The 23,989-nt window shown below is 40.0% G+C and overlaps 1 protein-coding gene across 4 annotated transcripts; it reads left to right on the top strand.

Annotated features, from left to right (window-relative positions):
• Positions 1–328: 328 nt before the first annotated feature.
• Positions 329–20,601, top strand: LOC119741246 (major facilitator superfamily domain-containing protein 12-like). 4 transcript variants are annotated; one of them, XM_038216997.1, is made up of 12 exons: positions 329–481; positions 7,273–7,560; positions 10,841–10,971; positions 11,851–12,058; positions 12,791–12,899; positions 14,184–14,372; positions 15,221–15,313; positions 16,196–16,288; positions 16,879–17,046; positions 17,839–17,933; positions 18,790–18,920; positions 20,079–20,257. In XM_038216997.1, exons 2-12 carry the CDS (start codon positions 7,370–7,372, stop codon positions 20,255–20,257), a joined length of 1,587 nt encoding a protein of 528 aa, XP_038072925.1. In that variant the 5' UTR covers positions 329–481; positions 7,273–7,369. The 4 variants fall into 4 exon arrangements, with proteins under 4 accessions (XP_038072925.1, XP_038072928.1, XP_038072926.1 ...); XM_038217000.1 differs by having other exon boundaries at positions 333–481; positions 7,276–7,560; positions 20,079–20,601; XM_038216998.1 differs by lacking the exon at positions 329–481 and adding an exon at positions 519–690 and having other exon boundaries at positions 7,276–7,560.
• Positions 20,602–23,989: the final 3,388 nt, after the last annotated feature.

The following is a 23,989-nucleotide window of genomic DNA, read 5'->3' as shown; positions in this document are numbered from 1 at the left end:
GGCCATATCATTGAACATGTTGTTTGTCACTTCTTTTACTTACATAAGACATCATTCTTTAAAATTTTTAATAATGTCCACTCAAGCTCGCCTAGAAATTTTCCACTCTGTGTAACGTAAATTATCTGAGCTTAATACTTTTTGTTGTGATTTTAGCAAGTAAATCACAGAAGCGGGAGGAATGTAGAAGTGTTGATAAATCTTGAAACGAAACAAAATTTTATTTCATTCATGGCCGGCTGTTGTGAAAGAAAGATCGATCCACGTGACTGTAGTCCGTGTCACATTGTGTATGGTGCCCAGTGGTCTCGTCTGTTAATTTGATAGGAAAGATTTAGTATGGTACCGCAAAACAGACCGTGAGTTGTAAAAGCAAACAGCTGATTGTTGATCTCGTGTTTTCGTCTTTCCATTTATTTGCCACGAAGGTTTCGATGAGCTGATGCATAGTGTGGATCGAGTTGGTGATTGTTAGACCTTGGTAAGTGTTGTAAATGCTTTGTTTATTTCAGTATCATCGACCCTCCATTATCTGCGCAGGTAACGCTTGCAACGCGCGCGCATTGTCACACACAAATTGAATGCGAGTGCGTGGAAATAGGACCGCGTAGCTTTAGGGGGTCTGACAAGTTTTATCATTCAATCACAATGTGAAGTAAATACTCTGCCATGTCTGCATGACTGTAACACGTGAGTTAAACTGTATCGCTTGAGTTTGATAACTCGATTGGGAAATTACAATTTCTTGGCGAGCGAACGCGAGGCCAGTAGGGCTAGGGGATAGCGCGCCCGCCTCGCATGCAGTGTTGCTTGAGTTAAGTCCCAGCATGACCAATATTTTTGAAACTCTGTTTTTCTGTGTCCACTAAAAATAAGAATAGCACTCTGCACTAATGTTAAAAATAGAAGCAAGTACCAGGATCTCAGACATAGACAAGCATTAGTCCGAGTAACTTGGACCCAACTTATTGCCTTTTTTAACATTTGGACATGGTCTGGCGATCGCCAGACCATGTCCAAATGTTAAAAAAGACCCAACTTATCGCCTTTTTTAACATTTGGACATGGTCTGGCGATCGCCAGACCATGTCCAAATGTTAAAAAAGGCGATAAGTTGGGTCCAAGTTACTCGGACTAGACAAGCATTAGCTTGAGTAACTCCAGCTGACATGCTCATATTCATTCACATGTAGCGCTGGAGGAATAACCTGTTCGTTAGAATGTGGTAGAAAGAGACCCTAAAAAAATGGCCTCTCAAAAATTGTTCATTTTCACCTCAGCCCATACTGTGGGCTTTGAACACACGCAAGGTGGAGACGGCTGAAACGTATTTTAATAACAATGAGATTTTCATTTGTCAGTATTAGCATGGGGGAAGGAATTAGTAGTTCTTTGATACAAGTTTCATGTGGGTATCTGCAGTCATTAATTTGTTTTTAATTTAGAACGTGTACGCTTCAGCCGTCTCCATCCACCCTGCGTGTGTTCAAAGCCCATACTGTTGTACGGCGCGGATCGGAGCACGTATTATTACACGAAACAGTCTTTGATAAAGCGCGAGCAACGACGGTGACGTCGCGCGTCAGACGCCCTCATTCGGCAAACCGGTGCAAGGATTGAGCCTCACGGCGAACACATTGAGCTGTAAGTTTTCAGACTATTTTGCTGTTTTTCATCAAAATTTTCTCTGTTTGGGAACAATGTAAGGGGTCTGATGGAATGTCATGAATGTGTAGATCAATCCAGGGTAACTGTCTCTCTCATTTGTATTCTCTTTACCGTTTTTTTTTGGGGGGGCCTTTTTGTCCTCGCGTGGGTTTGTGACTATGCTACTGTGCAGTGACGCCGTCACCAAAGTATGCCAAATCGGTGGAGCGTTTGTATGGAGGGGTACCCGTAATTCAACGCTCCACTCAGTAGAGCTAACATACCTCATACATTCAGCAGTCATTTACGAAGCCTAATGATCGACTTGAAACAGACCACACAAAAAAAATGTGAAAACTCTTGACGATTTCGGTGGCTTGTCTGTAAAAAAACGCCAGTTTCAACGGCTGTCATCTATTTTAATTTGCTAATTATGTAAATGTATGCATCACGTGATGATATCGAAAAAAATCTGCGCGCGTGATGTACATGTATGTGGGTACCACACCGCTTTCAGGCGCCGCAAGTGAGTTCAATTTTCGTCTGGTGCGTTGTCGCGGAAAGCAAGACAACGAGAATGCTCTCCACGACAACGCACCATCCTGAAGCTGCTGTGGCAGTCTTGGAAAAATTGACAGCATTACCCAGGAAACTCCGAGCATACGAAATGTGTGTGCATTAGCTTTAATGCAGCGTGCTTGAGGTACGCTTGAAGTTTCTTGGAAAACACTGTCAAAGTTCCTAAGGCTGAATTCATTTGCTTCAGGATCTTTTTGATAGCAAACTGTGCCTCTTTTAGTAGCCCAGGTTGGACAACTTCTTCATTGCCTTACGACTGACGTCCAGGGTATTAATTCTACTACCATAGCGAAACATATTATAACACATTTGTCCCCCCGTATTTTTACCTGATGGAGAAAGCTGAAATTTTGTTTACATGTTCTTTGTGTGCAGAATTATGCATCCGCTTGGTTTAGAAAAGGTAAATATGTCATTGGGTGATGTGTTTACCGAAAGTAACCGCAGATCCAAGCTTTTGTCTAAGACATTCTACAAACTCCCCATGTGAAGACTTACGCACACGTGCAACACGTTATAGGCCTACTACAGTGTATGCCATGTGTATGTGGGATGTGCATGCGCGCGCGTAAGTCTTCACACGACATGTTCGTACTGAGGACGTTTTCGACGAAAGTGTGGATCTGCGGTTTATTTTGGTAAACACATCGCTCAAGGACATATTTACCTTTTTCTTAACCAAATGTATGCAAAATTCCGGACACAAGGAAGTAAACAAAATTTCAGCTTCCTCCATCAGGTGAACATATTTCGCTATGGCAGCAGACGTTCATACCCTGGACTCCGTCGCGTGTAGACAACGGAGGAGTCCATCCTGGTCTACCGCTGTGGCAGCTTTATTGCGCTTGTCAGGAACCGGCTGTATATTTAGGGAATAAATCTATATCCAGTCTTGAACAAAGACTAGGTCTCTGATAGATCCTGTACAGTGTTATAAACCACTGTTTTTAAAATAAATTTATTCAAACAAAATCTTAACCGCAGAAAAAAATGTATGCAGCCCTTAGAGTGCAAACATATATCCATTGCCATTTTAAAGTAATTTTTCATGAAATGTACAATGTCTTTTTGTGTTGCGGAGTTTGATGAAAACCACCCCATTTTTTTATGATCGATATTCTGTCAATACAAGCTGACTGAGATGATGCAACGGAAACAAACAAAAATAAATAAATTTGGCTCGATAATCTGTCAAGTAAAGCTTACTGAGGTGATGCAAGAGAAATAAAAATATATAAATTTGCCTTGCTGCATACATATTTACTTAGTTCTAGTCATGTGTTAAAATTGTTTGTTCACAACACTTTGTATGCTTACTCTGATCCATCAGCGTATCTGGGTCAGTTACTGTACGTTGACTTTCTGATATGCTGGTACCAAATCATGTGATACTTGTAATTCACCAGGCTTTATTGAATGATTTCAACAATGAAATGTAAACACAATGGCTTCATTGTTTTAATTTTCTGTTTGTTTTCCAGTGCCCCCCCCCCCCAAGCAGTGCCCCCTCCCCCAAACAAAATAAACCTGAAATTTGCTGCTTGCCAGGATAGCTCAGTTGGTAGAGAACACTATGGTTTTATTCCCACTCCAGCCTCCAGTCAGTTTCTTTGTTCAAAGAGAGTAGTGGGTCACTGTTTGTGATGATAATCACAAAATGTGCCCTTGGACGGGATGGCTTATCTGGAGTCTCATGACTTGATTAAATCCATTGTCAACCTGATGATAACAGCGCACATGACAAAGTTTCAATATGTTCCTGTCATTCCTTGGCCATTGAAGCGTAAATTTATCAATAAACTTAGAACCGACATCCTGTTTTGTGTGGTGACAGCTTGTGATTATGCAGTATCATTGTGTGGCGAGTCGCTTTGGTTTAGGAATAAAAAATAAGTTACTCTTTTTCCAGAATCATTCCTACAGCACTGCAATCAATCTTCTTTAAGAAAACAGATGGTTTTTGTATTTGTTACTGTTTATTTGTTTCACAAGTACACCACAAAGTCGACTATAGTCACAAGTACAAAAATGACAAGTCAGTTCATAGGCATACATGTACAACATAAGTAAACTTCAAAAAACAAAACTATCAAATTTATATGAAATACCTTACTTGACTGTATAAAGTGAATAATAGTCTCAAGCATCCAGTGAAATCATGGCAACTGGTGTGCTGTCACTTTCAAGAAAAGTGGAAGTTTTGTTTCAATTTTCAACAACGGTCGGCCGACCATCATTGGAAAAAAGAAACAACTTTTTTCAAGTACTGTCCCCAATTTACCAAATTTAGTTACTCCACATTTTGTTTGCAATCGGTAATTGCTGACGTCTGTAAATTGCTCCGTTTCTGGGTCAGGGAACCAGACTACAAGAACAGCATTTTTCCTTGATTTTCCAGTATTTATGAACGAAAAAACTTTAAATAGGTCAGTGTAATAATATTTGCTATAAAATACTAATCCCCAAATCTATCCATTTCTGAAAATTACAGAAATCACAAGTAATAGGGCTGGGGATGAGCTTCATGTACATTTTGTACGTGTATAACAATGGAACGCAGGCTCGCAACTTTTCCTCGGATCTGCTTATTTTCTCGTTTTTTAAAAAAAATTAATGAATGCCATTATAAATATAAAAATACTGTACAAACTTTTGTGTGGTTTGGAGTTTCCAGGTCCAACAGGGGTGTGAAATCTCAGCTTTCAAGCTGATTTCAGCTTTTTTTGTTTTGGATTTCAGCTTTTTTTCAGCTTTTTCCCTCACTTGCCGTGTTCAAAAGTATACATGTAGGAGATTTCCAAAGTTCAGCTTTTTTACACCTTTTCCAGCTGTTTTCAGCTATTTTTATCAGTGGTCACTCACACCCCTGTTCTAAATTCCCAGTTGCATTTTGTCACAATAAATGTGAATATGCTGTGAATTGACTTGAGACTGGATGAGTCGTGATTAACTTTCAATGACTTGTGATGCTATAAAACGCTGGAGACTCAGTAAGTAATAGTGTTGGGCAGATCTGACAGGTATCAGGTTCTGCCCGAGTCCAACATGAGAAGTGGAGCTGCGAGTTCCTTTCAAGAACGGGGTACCCACTAAGCTCAGTTCCAGCTCTAAAAGAATCAGTGTCAGAATGAATTCCCCATTCTCTGTACACAAACCCCAGAGCTTAGAACCAGCTCAATAAATAAGGCTGGGACCAGTCACTGCAGCCAGTCAAAACATTGGAGAGGGCGGAAACCACACGGACTCACACACAGAGACAAACCACAGGGCCGAGCCCTGTGCATTAATGCACACAACTGTGCATGTTCAAGGCCGGATCCAGAACACAATTTTTTTTTGGGGGGGGGGGGAGGGGGGGCAAAAACCTTTTTTTCTTCACGGAAAAATGTGGTTCCAAAAATTTTCTGCCCCATATTTAATATGAAAAGCAAGGGGGGGGGGCACTATGTATTACTTTTGTTGAGTTTTGTGGGTGATGTACCGGTAGCAGTGGCTGCCTTTTTGGCTACGTCACTTAAAAATGAAAAGAAGAAAAAAAAGGTTTTTGTTTTGTTTGGGGGGAGCATGGCCCCATTGGCCCCCCTCCCCCAATGCGCTGTTGGGAAGTATATCCTAGTACAGTGAATCCACACAGTCGACGATCGTCGGGGTGAATAGACTTTTATTACATGTCGACAATACCATATATGAAAACCACAGAGCATGAACTTCACAAGTTGACACTGTTTATACTTTTTCAATGCAATTTCAATTTCAATTGTAGTTTTTTATGGGTTTTTTTTCATTGCATTTCCTGGCAGCTGGTTCAACCAGCTGGAACTGCCCAACAAAATCTGTTCCAATTAAATTATTCATAAGATGGAATTTGCATCGGGGTGATGTAATTTGAGATTCATGAAATTTGAGATGCATGTGATGGTGTGCGTCACATGAAGGATGTGATGTGACACTTTCCCTGGCAGGAAAGTGGTACCGAGTACCTGCAAAAAGAGCTCATACCATTGCTTCTTCATTTTATTTCTACTGTGCGCTCGTACAAGCCAGGATCTACTTGTCAAAACAACACGGTCAAGTGTTCTATTGATGCACATTTACAGTATTTTTTTAACTTGTGTCAAAAACCACTGTTTCTACACCTGCATGAACTGGCACAGAAAGCTGTGCCTTTGTTTGCTGGAATCATGACTAAGGAGAAACGCAAGATGCGGTAAGAAGGAAGCAGATTTGTGCTGGTCCCAGAGGGCCAGCCTGGTGTCCTCTTTGTAGCTATCTCATTGGCTGACTGACTGGATGTGGGTTGGTGAAGAGAACCGGGCAGTGCTGTTGTATAGGATTACCACATAACACCAATAAATGGGCTGAATCCGGCTAGTTAATACCAGAAGCATGGAAAGAGGTCCAGTGAAAAGCCATTCTGAATCTATTGAATAAAATGTTGTACTCTCTGCCTTTGACTGGTCTAAGGTTTACTAGGCTCGCCTATTCTTGTTTTCACCCAACTGGGATGATTGACGTTGCCGTTCACCCCTTTTTTCATCATTTATGTGCATACAAGCTGTTTGTATAATTGCATTTCACCCCCTCCAGCTTCTATTCCTAACCTTCCCAATTCCTCAAAAATCCTCTTTGCAAAATGGAGGATTTTGCAGGATTGCGGCTCTGTTGCAAAACTGTGTGGCTGATTTTGAAGGATGCACTTTGCCAAGGTCTTGGGCTGGATCACGTGATGTTTATTCTCAGCCGTGCATAAATTTAAGTCTAGATTATACTTGAGATCCTCAGCACTGCTCCAGGATGTCACTGGCTCTGCCTCAACATATTGACAGTGATTGCTGGAGGAGTTTGCAGGATTGAGGCAGTGGTCATCCCTCCAAGGATCCCTCCAAGAAATAATGGTGGATTTGTATGCAAAAACATGGAGGCAGTTGGAAGATTTTGCACGATTGAGGTTGCATCCTAGCAAAAATGCCTAGGGAGTAAGGTTAAAGATGAATGATTGTTTTGTTGTTTTATTTATTGAGATATTCTTGTTGTTGTTTTGTTCAGCAGAAAAACTAAGTTTCGCACTACCTTAAAACTAGAGTTGCTCGAGCCAAACGTGCCGGAAACTGCTCCCTCCCCTGAACCTGGTCCCTCCCCAAAAATGGCGGAGGATGGAAAGACTCCAGCGTCGTTACGAGAAAGAAGGAAAACCATCACAGCGCCAGATGCTCCATTTCTTCTGAGCTTCCCCCGCCGATTTGCCTACGGCGTCGGCCACGTTCTCAATGATCTGTGTGCCTCCATGTGGTTCAGCTATCTTCTTGTCTTCTACCATAAAGTCCTATCCTTCAAGTAAGTATTTGAATTTAAGTGAGAATTTAATTTTGGTTAGGCCCTAAAGCAAGGTTTTTTTGTTAAATAATAGATTTGATAACTTTAATAAGTTTTGTTTTTTTATCCTAACATCGCCCCCTACAAACATGACAAAGAAAAAAAATCAAAACATAAATCAAAGAAAACTGTGAGATTTGGGGAAATTTTGCCCACCCAAAAATGAACTATTGTGTTAAGCCAAATGCATTTCCTTTAGTTTTTGAACTTTGAACTATTGACTATGCAGACAATCTAAAAGGCATTGTTTTTATTTGGCCATTATCATGGATTCAGAGTTCAAAAAAAAAAGTCACGTCGGCAGAAATTTTTTCTTTCCCGACTTCTGTTTGCCATCAAGTATTTGACCTTAACATCAGATTCAGAAGCCACATAGTCAAACAATTTATTTAAACGTTCTGAACACTTGATGATAAAAAATTTGAAACGATTTCATTTATTCATTTCCTAAGCAAAAAGTAGTTGGGCATGTTCCAGGCCTTGTTGAAAAGTCAAAGTTTGAAAAAGAAAAAAAAATTATATAATTTATATGGAAAAAACAGGTTGGTGCCTTGTAATGCCGATACCTGAAACCAGCAGGATATGATCCAGGATGTCAGACAGAGGAAATAGGATACCAGATCTTGTCACATGATAATACCTGAGATCAAATAGAACAAACACCAAATTGAACTTTCTGTACGATCTAGTCAATCAAAGAGGGAATGTGGTTTATGACTTGTGACCCACAACTCGACCATGATAAACATGGTATCTGACTGGGAGAAAAAATGAGTGTTGTTGTCAATCAGAGCAGGAAATGAAGACTTTTTGTTCTGTATGTTCACTGTTATGAATTTATCAAATTTCACCTTTTGAAGTTGAAAATGACTAGAATTGCTGCAAACTGCTTACTGACTGGATCGACCAGAAATACACTAATAAAAAAAAAATTAAGAGGGGCGTTTCGATTTTAAAAAGTTGCTAGATTTATTTGGATTTAGCAGGCCGCCCTGAGGGAAAATGTGAAGGAGTTGGAACTAACCCTAAACTGAGAGCCTTCAAAATCTCTCAGCTTTAGAAGATTCTGTAGGATTTAGGAAGGCATATTCTAACATACATGTATTTATACTTCATCTGGGGTTTATTTTCTTGGTACTTGGTAGAAAATCCTCCTAAATATCTCGCTAGGGAGATTAACAAGGAGGCCTCCAGAAGAGTGGAATCAGATTATAATTTGAACGGCTTATCACATTGTTGTTGCCTATGGGCTCCGTGCACATACCCCATCAACGGCCCGAAAAGGACAGTTGGGGTTGACCTAGACTTGTTCCTGACTCATCCACTGCGTATTTCAAATGTATCCAAAGTTATTAGTCTCGGAGACAATCGCAAGTTGAATTCGAATGTATTCGCGCGCCGACGATGCCTGACGTTCACGCGGCCCGGAGACGCGGTGGCTATAACTTTTACACATTTAGGAAGTTGTGCGTACTTCACGCGCGAACCAGTACAGTACAGTACGCATACGCTTTGTGTCCTGTCCAAGGAGCTCTCGATCAAAAGAGGTAAAAATGCGCCCTCTTTTGTTGGCGCACGGAGCCCATAGTTGTCACTTAAAGCGGCTGGCGAGAAAGAATCACGATATAAAAGATTGTTCAATACCTTGATGGTTCTAGGCAAGAACGAGCGTTCAAATGTTGATGTTGAGATATATGGGTTAACTCAAATTGTCCCTTTAAAGTTTAAGTAGAAGTTTCAAAATCCTGTTTCCATACTTCCCCTCCTTACAGCAAGGATATTCTTCATAGCTTGATTTACGCCAAATTTTTGAAGTTGACAAAACCTCTCTTGTTTTGTCATAAAAAGTTTCCCTTATAAACTGTCAGTTGAAGTAAATAGTCAGGTGAGAGTGACCCTGTACGTCTGACCTTGTTGTCTAGCAACCAAGTCAAAATCCAGTTACCTGGAACAGAGCCAGCTGAATTCTGCACCAGACCTATTCACCTGTGTTTTCAGGGAAACTTTTGTGGAAGGTCAAACTTAACAGATGCTTCTATCTTTGAACATGTAGTTGGTGTACATCACAAGGGAAAATTAATAAGTTGTACACGAAATGCAGTAAAAATCTTTGCCAATTTGGCATTGACATAATGTGGTAAATAAGTGGAAACCCGTGCAATTAATGAGAACTTTCTATAAAGGCATGATGGATAAATACGGCCAATTCCCAAGATCAGGAAAATACTCACAACTCTCCATGGTGTTTGGGACACACATCAAATTGAAGCTTATTTCAACATCTTTCATTTGCTGTTCAATTTTTTGGGTTAACCCATGACTTTGGGGTGAAACTTCCATCCAAAGTTGATCACCCTTAAAAATAGTCCTGAAGCCCATTACCATTTTGAAAAAAATGATACATGTACCTGCGCTCCATTGCAAAATAGAGCAATTTTAGGGCCCAATTTCACCCGAAGTGAATATGAGCTCACAGTAATGTTCACTGCGTCCGCCTATCTTTATTACAAACCCTTAAGTTCATGGCCCACAAAATGTTCTGATAGAAAAAGAATTGAGGGCAGGCAATTTCGGGCCCATTTACTGGCCTGCAACCTGGGGCTCGATGCCCCTGAAAAATTGTAAGAATGTGGTTTGGGTTCCTGTCAAGTTGTGAATTTGGTAGGATTCTAGAGGGTTTCTCGCACAATTTTTAAGGGGTTAGGGTTCATCAAGATGCGTCTATCCACTACATGAGAGAACAAAGAACCTTTTTAAAAATTGTAAAAACAATTTCAGTTTTATGCTGGTCCCAGATTGCCAGTCTAGTGTAGTGCGGAATATTCGAATATCAGAATAATCGATCAATGTCAATTTGAGTCAATTATTCGAATTGACTTGGCCCTAGCCTAGTGTCGTCTTTGTACAGATGATCTCACTGACTGACTGACTGACTATCACTTCTGACTTAGACTACATGGTTGTAGGCTGGTGAAGAGGGCCGGGCAGTGCTATTGTATAGGATTACCCTGTATACCAATGAATATGCTAAATCCGGTTCATTGTGCAGACCAGATGTTTAAAAAGATTTCAAGTGAATAGCCATTTTGAATAAACTGAATAGAACTATGTGCGCGCTGCACAGCCGAGTGGCGTCCTTCTTCCTATCTTTATTGTCAGTTGTGACTTACCTTTACTAGACTTGTCTAGTCTCATGTTTTGTTAATTTTGTAAACTTTTTTTCTCCTCTGTCAAAAACAAGTAATGTGAATGCAGGTTACATGATGCTGATTGGGCAAGTCAGTGACGCCATGTGCACGCCCCTGATTGGCTACGAGTCTGACAAATCGCTGGGCTGTCGCTACGGCAAACGGAAAACCTGGCATCTCTTAGGTAAGTCTCCAGTCACAGACGAGTGATTATGCAATTCGTTATTTTTTTCAAGGGAAAAACTTTGCTGGCCAGTACAAAAAAAACAAGACTAAAAAAAAAATCAGTGCAACTCCGAAAAACTACATTTGGTCACTCTTGTGGTTATGGAAAACATCCATTTTGCTTCAATTAATGATGGAAATAATAAAAAATATATCTGTTCATCATTTTCAGTTTATTTTCCAATATGAGGGGAAACACAACATATAATATGAGTTGTCTTGTGGTCAACCTTTTCATATGTAGATATTTAGTTTGTGCAACCAGTTTGGATTATTAAAAACTGAAAATGCAGTTTAGTGATGATGCTGGTTGATAGTTTAAATTCAAGTCGTCAGAGTTGAAATTCACAAAATTGTGCGAAAGAATTCCGTTTTGAAAGTGTCCTTAATTAGAGCTCTACCTTTCAAGGGAATAAATATGTGCTTTGCCGGTATTAAACAAGTGCATGTGTATGTACCCCTACCTGGCTAGGGGCCTGGACAGGGATAATGGCCTCGCCTTTTGCGAAACACCTCTCTAGCTATTTGGGTATGGTATGTGCCTCGCGCAGGTAGTACTAAAAAATCTCTTTATATGGAGTATGTGCGATGCATTCAGGCTTTTCCTAGAATTGCTTGCTCCAGATTTGGCCACATGCCCGAGCCACATTTTTCACAGTGCTCATGGCCGAGGTTGACTAAGCTGCCCAGGTCACCTGACTAAAAGTCACAATCTAATTGGTCAAAGCGTACTGTTTGATTGACGGCCATTGACGGCCGCTGTCATGTTTTATACTGGGTTTGATGAAAGTGTAAAATGAGCACAGCCTTATCTAATTCTCAAACCGTCAACCAACAGGCACTATCTGCGTCATGAGCAGTTTCGTCTTCATCTTCAGTCCCGTCATCGCCACAGAGCATGCCAGCCAGTGGGCGGAGCTGCTGTACTTCGCTCCGTTCATCGTCATCTTCCAGTTTGGTTGGGCGTCCACTCAGATTTCGCACCTGTCTCTCATCCCTGAACTGACCAATGTGGCTGCTGAGAGGGTGGCCCTTAATGCCATTAGGTAAGTCCTGTGTGATGGTCACAAATAGTCCCTATACTTCTTGGTTTTACTCAGACATAGCCTTGGTCAGTTGTCTGCAAACAACAGTAGCTATGCACTGACATGTACTGCACGAAATGCGAACAGCGACGTAGCGAAGGCTACAATATGCAAATCAGCTGGCGCTGAATGAACACCTTGGAACATTCGTGAGCCTTGGCTTGTGTCTTCTTTATTTTGTTGCTGGATTTCCAACGACGACCCCATATGAGAATAAAGAGGAGATTATTATTCAGTACTTGGTCGTGGAGACTCATTTTTTACATGGACAGAGAGCTAGATAGTGTGGCTACATTCTCCAACAAGTTTGGAGTGTGCAGACCAACTATAACTTCACTATATATATCCAGGGACAAAATAACGATAATTGCCTGAAAAAGATAGGTCATGGCCCACAGATGTTCCACGGCTTTCTTTCAGCATCGTCTGATTTGCATATCGTTGCCCTAGCCACTTTAGGTTGCTGTCCGCGGTTCGTACAGTACCTGTTAATTGCAATAAATGCATTTTTTTGGCTATCAGGAAGTGATAATTTAATTTTCGTGATGTTGATGAGGTGTTCTGAAAGTTGAGGTTTTGCATCCTACTCAGCCATTGTCAGCCAAGATTCCTTGTCTAATCGAAACTGATTTTGACTGTGGGATTTGCCCTGGTTGTCTTGATCTTGAAATATGTTTTTATTTTTATCCACAGGTATACATTTACTGTGTTTGCCAACATCTTTGTGTATGGCATTTGCTGGGTACTTTTGAATTCCACGGGAACAGACAAGCTGTCTCACAACGATGTTCCACAGTTCAGGGTTAGTGAATCTTATCAATTTGACAAATAAGGAATCAGATTTGGGTCATGAATTTGTAAGCCGGTCGTGAATATTTGAGCAGGTCATGAATATTTATATGTTGGCGGACATGATGTTGTGATAATAATAATAATAATAATAATAATAACACAATTTATAGCGCGCATTTTCGCAAGTAACAATGCGCGACTAAGGACAACTCCAGAAGACAAGTTACAGATTATGTGGAGAAAACAGATCAGTTTTCAGTCTGCCCTTAAAGTTGTCAAGAGAACTGATGTTGCGGATGTTGTGTGACAAGGAATTCCAACACCGGGGACCAGACACTGAGGAGGCCCTGTCCCCTGCCTTTTTGAATGTGCGTGGAACTCTAAGGTTGTTACTGGAGCGGAGGCCACTACGGCTGGGTGCATTAAGGTTGAGTGATCCCATTATGTACTGCGGCATTGTGTTATGAAGTGCTTTGTGCATGAAAACTGCTGTTTTGAAGTTGATGCGTTGTCTAACTGGTAACCAATGTAATTGTTGAAGGAGTGGAGAGGCATGTGTGTATTTGGGTTGAGATAATGTGATACGAGCGGCATTGTTTTGGAGCCGTTGGAGTCGATCAACCTCATACTGATTAATACCATTGAGAAGAGAGTTGCAATAATCGAGTCTGGATAGTACAAGTGCTCGGACAGCGGCGTGGCATGTGTTTGTGTCTATGTATTTACGAATCTTGGATATTGGAATCTCGTGATCAACATGAAAATCATGCTTCAAGGTTTCAGGAGCAAGCACAACTGTGTGGTATTTGGCCATGGAATATAAAATCAAGGCCACATACATACATGGACTGATTTGACTGATCTGTTGATTTGACAAATTCTGTTGATTTCTGAGCATGACGAGTTAAGTATTCTAACTACGTGTAAGCGTCTCAAGAATTGATCGTACTGACTGGGGTATAAACATATATTCTAAAGGCAATTAATCTGCAATCTTTTTTTTCATGCAATCGGAAAAAAAAGATGGAAGTAAATTAAGCACATAAGTTGGATCAATAAAAATATGGTGCAGTCCTTAGTTGTTTTGAATTTTGTACTAACATTAGCATAACAATTTTTTCTTCCGTTTTGCACCTTAAATTGAAAGGATTTTATTATTAAGTGAAAAACATTAAAATGTTTTTTTTCTATCGAAAAGTGAAAATCATTAAGTTTTGATATTCCCACTCGCATTTTGAATACCAAATGTGCTAATTCTAACTTTTTCGTCAATTTTCTCCCTTTTTTCCGATAGTATCTTGCCATAATTGTCGTCGGGACAGGCGCCATCTTTTCCCTAATCTTCCACTGTGGGACCAAAGAGCCCACAGAGTCCCGCACGTCTCAGATGCAATGCTGCATTGTCAACAAGAAGAAGTATGGCAGCAGTGAGCAATGCAAGATGCTGTGGAAGGATTGGCTGTTTGAGTCGCAGTTCTATCAGGTATTTGAAATTGATAAAAATATTTTGCAGCCAAACAAAAAACAAAAACAACCCCCCCTCAAAAAAAACCCATGGTCCTGAGCACACAAAATTGTATTTTAGTTGAATCAGAGTGGCCAGTCACTTATAATATATATAATGATAATGGAGTCTTATAATTATATAGCACACGTATCTATCAACGATTAGGTTCTCAATGCGCTGTTAGTTATGTCTATTTGTATAGAAAGGGAAATGAAGTTTATGAGAAATATGCGACCCATTATGTAGCAGCTTTATAAAGGGTATACAAGGTGCTGCGGCGCATATTGCAGCCACTGCACATCAGGGCAAACCCCTTCTCTTAGTGATAAGTGTTACTGGTTGGCCCTATGTGGTACCAGCAGAAATTGAAAAATGTAATGTTGATCCCTTTAAATTGAATAGGACTTAAAAGGTTGGGAAGTTTTAAAAGTGCGGGAATTGTATTGGAAGTTAGGTATGGAAGGTCAAGTGCCAACTGGGTTAGAGTGTCATGTTCCATTGGTTTCTTTGTCCGACTCGTGTGCAGCAGTATGTGGGTTTGAGCCCGTACAAGGTTCATGATGCTTGTGTTCTTTGGCAAGACGCTTTACTTTAATTGGCCTTCTCCTCAGAGGAATATCATTGGATACCTAGATGAGGACTTGGAACAGAATTTTATGTAAAAAAAGACACTTGGGACTGGAAATTGCAATATACCTCTTAAATATCTTATAAAATTATAGTGTATTTCACAAAAAAACAATTCATTACATTCTTGAAACAAATGTTTATAATAGCTTTTCCTGTTATTTTTCTTCCTTATCATGTTTGTTTCCTATTGAAAGGTCGCGATGATATACATGTGCAGTAGACTGATGGTCAACATATCCCAAGTTTACATTCCGATGTATGTAACAGAGACTCTAATGATGAGCAAGGTGACAAAATATTTCTGGATTTCCCCGAGTCCCAGATTATTTTTTTGTATTCTCCAAATCGGCATTTTTGTCTGGTGTTATCTGCTATAGAAGTATAGCGTCCTAACCCTAACCCTCAATCCTCAGAAATCCTCCAGGTGGTTTTGGAGAATTTTGAAGGATCGAGGCTGAATGATGAAAAGTGTCGGATGATTTTGGAGGACGAATTGCGTCAAATTCGTAGGCTGTACCCTGCACTGTTTATGTTCACTCATGCATAATTGAGTCCTGAATTATGCTCGATGTCATCCGCACTGCTTTTGAATGTCGGCGGCACTGCCTCAACCTATTAACAGTGATCGTTGTAGGATTTCGAAAGATTGAGGCGATGTTCACCCCTCAAGTGAGCAAATTCAAGAAATAATGGATCATTTTGGAGGATTGAGGCTGAATCCAATTTTTACAAGTTGGCAATTGGAGGATTTTGCAGGATTGAGGATGGTTCCTAGCCAAAAGGGCCTAGGGGTTAGGGTTAAATCATATATAATTCTGCATTTCTGTGAACTGAGGACCAGTGCTAATGTGTCATAACTTGTGGTCTTATCACCTTTTGTTTTCTTCTTAATTTAAACCTAACTCTCTAGGCCTTTTTGCTGGAATGTAGCCTCAATCCTGCAAAATCCTGCAAAATCCCCCCCCCTGCGAAAATTCCTGGAGCCGCCCCTGCTTAGTGTTTAGTGCTTATAACATTACATTTGTTAAGGGCAAAAAATATCTTTAAAGTTAAGGTTATGGAATCATAATGAATGTTCCATTCATTTTAGAATTTATTAAAACGATTTAAGAAGTTTGTGCAAAATCTTATGATTGATTAATCAAAAGTCATTTTCCTTAATTTTGCAGACCACGATTGCTCTGGTACCGTTAGTTATTTACGTCAGCGGGTTTTTGACTTCATTCTTTGCTGGCATATTGAATAAATGTTTAGGCCGAAAGGTAAGCATATTATTCAGGGTGGTCAAAAAAAAAGCCTAGAATGGCATGCTTCCACTACCCCGAGACTCAAACCACATACATGTATACCAATGTATGGAGAATCTTTTAAGAAGGAAAATGAAACGAAGATCGCCTGATTCGGTCCAGTAGTTTTTGTTCTTGGGCCTGTTTTGTGGAGAAGGTTGGGGGTCATTTTTGTCCCGATGAAATACTAATCCGCACCTGGAAGTTTAATCATTTCTGGTAATGAAACCAAGGATTCCTCAAAAGCGCCCTCGGCACTGTAGCTCAAAAATCCCGAAGAAACCTGTAGAGAGAAGATAATGAGAGGAATTTACAGTTTTAGATGTGGGAGGAAAACCCCAGAAAGATGCTAGGGAAACCCACAGAATCAGGCAGGGACTGAAAACCCAATCCACATGTTGGCCCATGCAGGTTTCAAACCCGGGTCACAGCGTTGGAAAGGCGGGGGAAAGCACAGCGATGGAAGGCTTGAAAATGAACCAGCCTTGATCCATAACAGCAAAGCAACCTGAACTTACTGAATATGTCCCAATGATGAGTGCTGTGTTGTTTCTTTTCCCACCCAGTTAACATATTTCTTGGCTGTGCTCGTATTCCTCGGTGGCTGTGCCTGGCTGTATTTCCCTGGCATCGGCTTACAGGTCTATGGTGCTGCTGCCCTCCTTGGTGCTGGGGGCTCAACGCTTCTGGTGACATCATTAGCATTGACGTCTGATCTCATCTCACATAACACGGTGTGTAGAATTACATTAATTTACAGTAGATTTATTAAAGCGTAATTTTTTTTTTAGCTCTGTCCCGAAAATTGACCAAAAGTATGGTGTTCTCATATCTTCCATAGGCGTCACATTTTTCGGCGTCGCATTTTTAAGCTCTGGCAGGGATCATTTAGATCGATTTCATGCAAAACTTTCATGCAAGACTTCTTACAACACGGCTAAAGCTTATTATGCACTCGCATTTGTTTAATTTTCACTCACAAGTCATGTCAGTAGGTTTATATACATGCTTGTGCACTTGAGGAAGTTGAGAACATTTTAAATAGGGTTTAAATTCGTTGTTATCATTTTTTGGTTTATGCTCTGATAAAATAATAAAGAACACCATCAAAAATGGCCAGCGCATAGAAGTCTTTTCCATAGATAACTGAAAAGTTGAATATAATATTTCAAAACGTACAGTGAAAATTTGGGATTCCTTCCAATAAGTTGTGGGTTATATGCATGCTTTTGGTTATGTAAACATTTGATGAAGTTGATAATATTTGAAATTGGTTATTCATTTATTGCTGGTTTTCATTTTCTGCTAATATCCCAGTAAACGGAAACAATATTGATGAATGTGCTTTGTTGCAAATCTCAAATCAGTCAAGCAGTTCAAACGTAACGCCTATTTGAGGATCAAGTTTTAAGCCACTCTGGCAGGAAACAGATGAACGAAAACAATTCCACCAGGACCGAAACATCAGGCCCTGCAACTTTTGTCACTAATATAGTGAAACTGATTTTTTGAAATTAATCTTCCAGGAGTCCGGTGCATTTGTCTACGGTGCCATGAGTTTCACAGACAAGCTGTCCAACGGAATCACAGTCATCATCATCCAGTATTGTCATCCATGCGTGTGAGTATGCTCATCCAGTACCAACAGGCTCAAGAAAAGTTAGGCTCAGATCCAACGGAGAACTAAATGGAGTGCTGTGGCCTCGTGGTTAAGGGCACTGGATTCGTGGTCTGTGGGTAAAGCTGCGGGTTGTGGGCTCGAGTCCAGCCGGGGTCGTGGTGCTTGTGCCCTTGGGCAAGGCACTTTGTCATTCATTGCTTCTCTCCACCCAGGAGTAAATGGGTACCTGTGAGGGCAGAGATGGTTATTGCATAGCTGCCAACTGTTACGATTTTTTCGTAATTATTTCGAATTGTTTGTTAAATTACGAAAATACGATTTGCCACTAAAACATTACGAATTTCCCATTTTCGAAAAAAAAATATACTTGTAAAGTATCGTTTTTGACCGAAAACCTCTGGCGAAATGTCGCGATAATGGATGGACTGGTGACAAGTCTAATAAGAATGCAGTCAAGCACCTGATAGACATCAATGCAGTGTGCGCAGTGGAGTACGTATAATTGACTTGTGGTGATTTGTGATTTACTTGTGATTGCCTTGTGATTGACGTGTGATTGACTTGACTTGTGATTGACTTGTGATTGCCTTGTGATTGACTTGTGATTGACTTGTGACTGACTTGTGATTGACTTGTGATTGACTTGTGATTGACTTGTGATTGACCTATGATTGACTTGTGATTGACTTGTGACAACTTGAGTCTTTGGATTACTTGTTTCCAACTCTGTACAAACCACCTTTTAAAATTACATAAAATTGATAATTAAATGTGTGTGTTTTTTTTATATTTGTTTTCTCACTGTAAAGTGTGTTTGCATTAACACTTTGTGATTTGAATTTTTGTTCCAATCCAGAAATTGTTGTCCAGCTTGCAAGTGGTTCTACAGGGATATTCAGGTTTTTGTTCCTGGTGGTGCGGCCATAGTTGGAATAATCATCCTCCTTACTCTGCTGCCAGTCACTGTAGGCGTCAGGAAAAACCCACGTGAGTATCTTGCTTCAGAATAGTATAAAGGTGGTGCTTTTGTAGCAATTGACCGATTGCGGTAGAATCGCGTCAACACAGCTTGTGAAATATTGTCCAATTACATGATATACAAATGGACGCGGAACGTGCAAAGTCTGAGACAAAAAAAATTCAGTGTACAAAAACTCCATAAGGTTGTCTAAGGGCATGGCTAACTCGCAAAAGGCGATAGGTCAATTTGTACCAAAGGTCTCAAAGCGCTTTGCGATAATTACCCCTGTTCATCAGGCCATGAGACCAGTTTTTACAGCAGCTCAAGACCAGTGCAATCTGGTCTCTACCTTCACAGGTACCCATTTATACTCCTGGGTGGAGAGATGCTATTGTAGTAAAGTGCCTTGCCCAAGAACACAAGCTCCATGTTCCCCTTCAGGGTTCAAACCCACGTACCACGGTACGTGAGTTGAACACCGTAACCGTTGGACCACAGCGCTCCACATGATCGCAGAACTAGTGTTGAGATAGTGTTTTGGAAAAATTGTCAAAGCATTTATGGCACAGATGGTCCTTGCAAGATACAATTCTGAGTGTGAATCTGTTCTGGTCTAAACTTGGCAGTCAGCCAAATCCCCACATTGCTGCTTGATATATCATAAATTCATATGACGTATGCAAGTATTGTAGTGTAACAATTATTTCCCCTTTTAGTTTTTCTTCTTTGTTTTAAAGTTTTCCTTAGGGGAGAATGCAAAATTTAAAGAGGCGGCAACTCTGAGTTTACCTTGAGGTTTTACAGGGTTTTACAGCTCAAGTTACTCAAGTTACCACATGGCTCGTTTAATTTCGTGTTCTCCCCTTACCATTTACACAATATGTGTTGCAGATTTAAAAAAAAATATATTTTTGGTTACTTTTTGGTCACACAATTTATTTTCAAGTTGTGAAATGCTTTAGTGTGACCCTTTCGGGTTTGATTTTTTTCAAACTAGAAACTGCGCCCCAATGAAGAAAGACATTTACTAATCAGGGAAGCACCAACATGGGGATGGACAGCTCAGTTGGCAAAGTGCCAATAGTGTGTTCCGGAGGTTGCCGGTTCAAATTGCTGGCCTAGTCAATTTCTTTGTTCAACTTATTTATTTTTGGTTATGTGTTTGTTTTGGTTGTTCCGTCTAGCGAGGTCGTACTCCGTGATCGCGAATTCCGACATGGAGAGTGAGGGTGAGATTGAGCCTTGCGACGAGTGCAAAAAGCTGTTCCCAGTCTCGCGGAGCACCAGCTACAACAACTCACCGATCAACGGCTACGGGTCGGTTCAGTCCACACGAGAAGACAGCGACTCTAGCAGTTCATAGATACAAAGTGTACATTCTTAGGAAAATCAAAACATGGGGAGATTAGGGCTTCAGAGCGTGATAGTCTCGCAAGCCGTTCACATTTTATGTGAACGTCTTGGAACCAAACAATGACCCCTGTGTTTGAATTTACTCAATTGTTATCTGGTTGAACGGAAGTTAAGGTCAACAGTTTTAAATATTGTAAAAACACTTTAATTTGCAATATTTCCATTATATTGTAAATTGAAACGCTGTCTTTTCTTTCAAGGTACCCCTTTATTGCCCTTGATTGATGGGTGGACCCAGTCAGGACACTAATACATGGTCATGGGTGTCGCCAAGATTTTTTCGGGGGGGGGGGGGGGGGGCAATGCACATTTTCCCCCAAAATCCTTGTACTTTTTCTAGCAATTTTTCATTTTCTAGGGTGAGCGGGGGACATTTACATATTGAAGAATCAGGCTAGACGGCAAGATTTTCTTGTGTGTATATGCAATTTGTGCATTCAAATAAATACGATGGCTTGTGGTCATGGACAAAAATCGAACCAGTATCGAACCCGCCACTGGAGCGTTGAAAAGTGGTCAACAGCCCCCTCTTGTTTGCGCGTGGAGCTCAGTAATGGTGAAACTATTAGGTCGGCTATTGCACAACTAACTGCTCTTGGAGGGTTATTCTGGACAATTGACTCTGTGCATGAAAAGTACATGCGCGGATATAAACAAATCTTCCTCCCCCCTAAAAATTCCCGGATCCGCCCCTGCAATAGATGGCGCTTTGTCATCACTCTTGACGAGCTGCATAGGGGGAGACACACCACATGTGTTGGTTTGTGTGCGTATGGCGTGAAGTAGGCCAGAGCAGCTGTGACCGAGTCAGTCACCAGTCACCACAAGTCAATCACAAGTCCTCCAGTCCCTAGTCAACTCGCAAACTATTCAAATCAACTGTGACAAAGGCATTTCTTTGTCATTGTTCATCTCTTACTACTTTTGACCCATAGAGCTATATTAAATTTCTAGAGCGCTAACTCCTCATTCTGCGCGCGGAGACGCTTTGAAGCCGCTCTGGGCGCAGACATGTTGAATTCAGGTGCGCGTTTGTAGAACATAATGAAATTAGATGGATTGAATTTTGAAAGTGTACTCTACATGCAATGCGCAAGTAGAGCATACGAAAACAACTTAAGCGCGTCATTGACGGTTAAAAAAACAACGTTATGTCAAAAAGCATCTGCAGCAAATACGCGCACACGTTGCGCTGTTTGCGTAGAGCAAAATGACACGCTCATTTGCTGATCTCGCGTTTCGGTTTTGGGCGTATTGGCTTCGATATCGCACCGGTTTGGAATACAAATGCAGATATGCAAATAGCCGTACAAAAGCTGTACAAAATTTCTAGGTCTCCATAGGTTTGTGCACAAACATGGATGCGCCCAGCTGGCATTACTTTTTACACGAAGTTAGCGCTCTAGTAATTTAATATAGCTCTATAGAGCAATGCTTCAAAGTGTGCCAATTGTTTCCCCTCTCTCTTATGTTTGTAACCATTGAGGTGGTACTTGGGCACGAAGTCTATAGGTGGGAGGTGACTATGATTGTACAGTGTTCACATGCTGTGCCTAGAGTGGTCTGTAGGATATGTACACCCATTTTTCATATAATAATTAGTGGCAGTGTTAGTCCGCTGTTGCCAATTCACATGGTTCAGGGTACTGATTTAACTAGTTTCTTTTGTAGTATAACAATTATTTGTGAATTTCTGAAAATAAAATATTGTATCTATCTCAAATAACTCAAATTTAGGAATATATTGTATGTATGAAATCTTTGAATATATATTGTAGAAAGAAAATTATGGAGCTAGTTATTTGTGAGAAAGTTGTAAATATCGAAGGTACTGTGTTTCGGGGTGGTTTTTTTTTTTTATTATTGATTTTCCCTTCTTTTTTTTAGGGGGGGGGAAAGGGTTTTTGTTTTGTTTTGTTTTGGATTTTCCATTATGTTCATTTTTTTTGGGGGGGGGCTTGGGATGGTGTATTTGTGGGTCTATTTTTCATTTCAGATTTCCTTTTGAGGGATAAATTATCAAAGGATGGTTGTTTTTTTTTGAAGGATGGTGTTTTTTCTGTTACCAAATTTGTATGTGTTTTCTGTATTTTTTTGTTTGTTTAAAGAAAAGTATCAGTACAATACTATCTACCTCGCTCATTCATGAAAAGTACCCCCCAAAAAATCCAAAACATGCAGATAAGTCTTGAAATATTTAGTGTGCTGATAAGTCGCAGAAACATTAACAAGATTTGATTAGTTGAATGTTATTTACTTGTGTTGTGTTTTTTAAGTTTATTTTTTTATAGCATGCTTTTATTAAAGGGCCCATGAAATGAACTTTTCTTAGGAACACATTTTGTGCAACTTTCTACTCTTAAACATATGAAAACTATTTGACATTCCCTTTTGGTTAATTTTATCATTGAAAAATGCACCTCTTTAATTTCCGTGCTTTTCCGGACAAATGAGGCTGTGATTTCATTTCAAAAAGACACTTTTCAGTTAATGGGTTTTCTGTTCAAATTGTGAACCCAAATATTTGCTCATTGAAAACGTCGATATTTTTTGTGTGAGAAAAGTTTGCTCATTTGCTCACTGCTATGTACTGACACAACAATGAATCCCCTCCCCCCCCAAAAAAAAAATTGACGACAGCAAAACATCCACATTTCTGGCAACATTTGATGCTGAAATAGCTGTAACATTTAGGTTTCTGCGTGAAATTACATCACACTTTTGCTCATGAACATGGAAATTTGCATAAACATAAAAACCAACGAGGCACCAAAATACCCTTGAAAATGGCAAAACGATAATTGAAACTAAAGCAAAATTGGACAAAGGTGCATTTTCAAGGATTGCATTGAAAACAATATTACATTGCATGGGCCCTTAATCATTAAACTGTTAATATCACTGTTTATTTTTTACTTGTCATATTATCTACTCCTTGAATTCAAGTTATGTTTTTTTTTCTTTGTTATTATCAACTTCCGTCATTATCACTCAGAAAATTCCTGTAATGTAGTTGTCCGCACAAATAAATTGAATTATGCCTGATTTGCTTTGATATTATCATTATTACACAAAATAAGAGTTCCAATAAAGGCATTATTTAATTGCTTAGGTATGGCATTTAGTCTTTTTATCAGTTATGTTTGACTAAATGTGCACGTATCTTCTCTGATATCTTTAAAATGTGGATAATTGTGGCATTAATTTATTCCTATTTTGCTTTACAAGTTATTGCCTGCAAATTCTTGAAAGATTAAAATTGAGATTATATGTATTTTTGGAAAATAAAACAGTTCATTCAATGGTAGAAACAAGATCTTGGAGTTTGTTGTCAATTGTGGATGTCTTTAGTTTAAATGAAAGGGTGAAATATACTTTACATATATTTCTAGCATCTAGACATCGTGGAGAACTCAAAAATGTCTTTGCACTTGCAGAATGGGAAAATCTAAATAATGGGCTTTTCACACCCTTTCCTTTGTAGCCAGTGCATATCGGCTGTGGTTAGTGTTCACCCCTACCCTCCCCCCCAAGCAACTTTGAACCATTAGTGACCCCTTCAAAATGTGAACTTTCAAAATATAGGCATGGGACTTTTGGTCCAGTGTGATTAAGCTATGTGTTTCTTTTCAATTATTTGTTATGGCCCAGTTAATTACTTTGCCCCTTACGCCCCCGCCCC

Source organism: Patiria miniata, unplaced genomic scaffold (genome assembly GCF_015706575.1).
Source record: "Patiria miniata isolate m_02_andy unplaced genomic scaffold, ASM1570657v1 HiC_scaffold_5, whole genome shotgun sequence".
Lineage (NCBI taxonomy): Eukaryota > Metazoa > Echinodermata > Asteroidea > Valvatida > Asterinidae > Patiria > Patiria miniata.
This window is presented reverse-complemented; position numbering and strand designations above follow the sequence as displayed.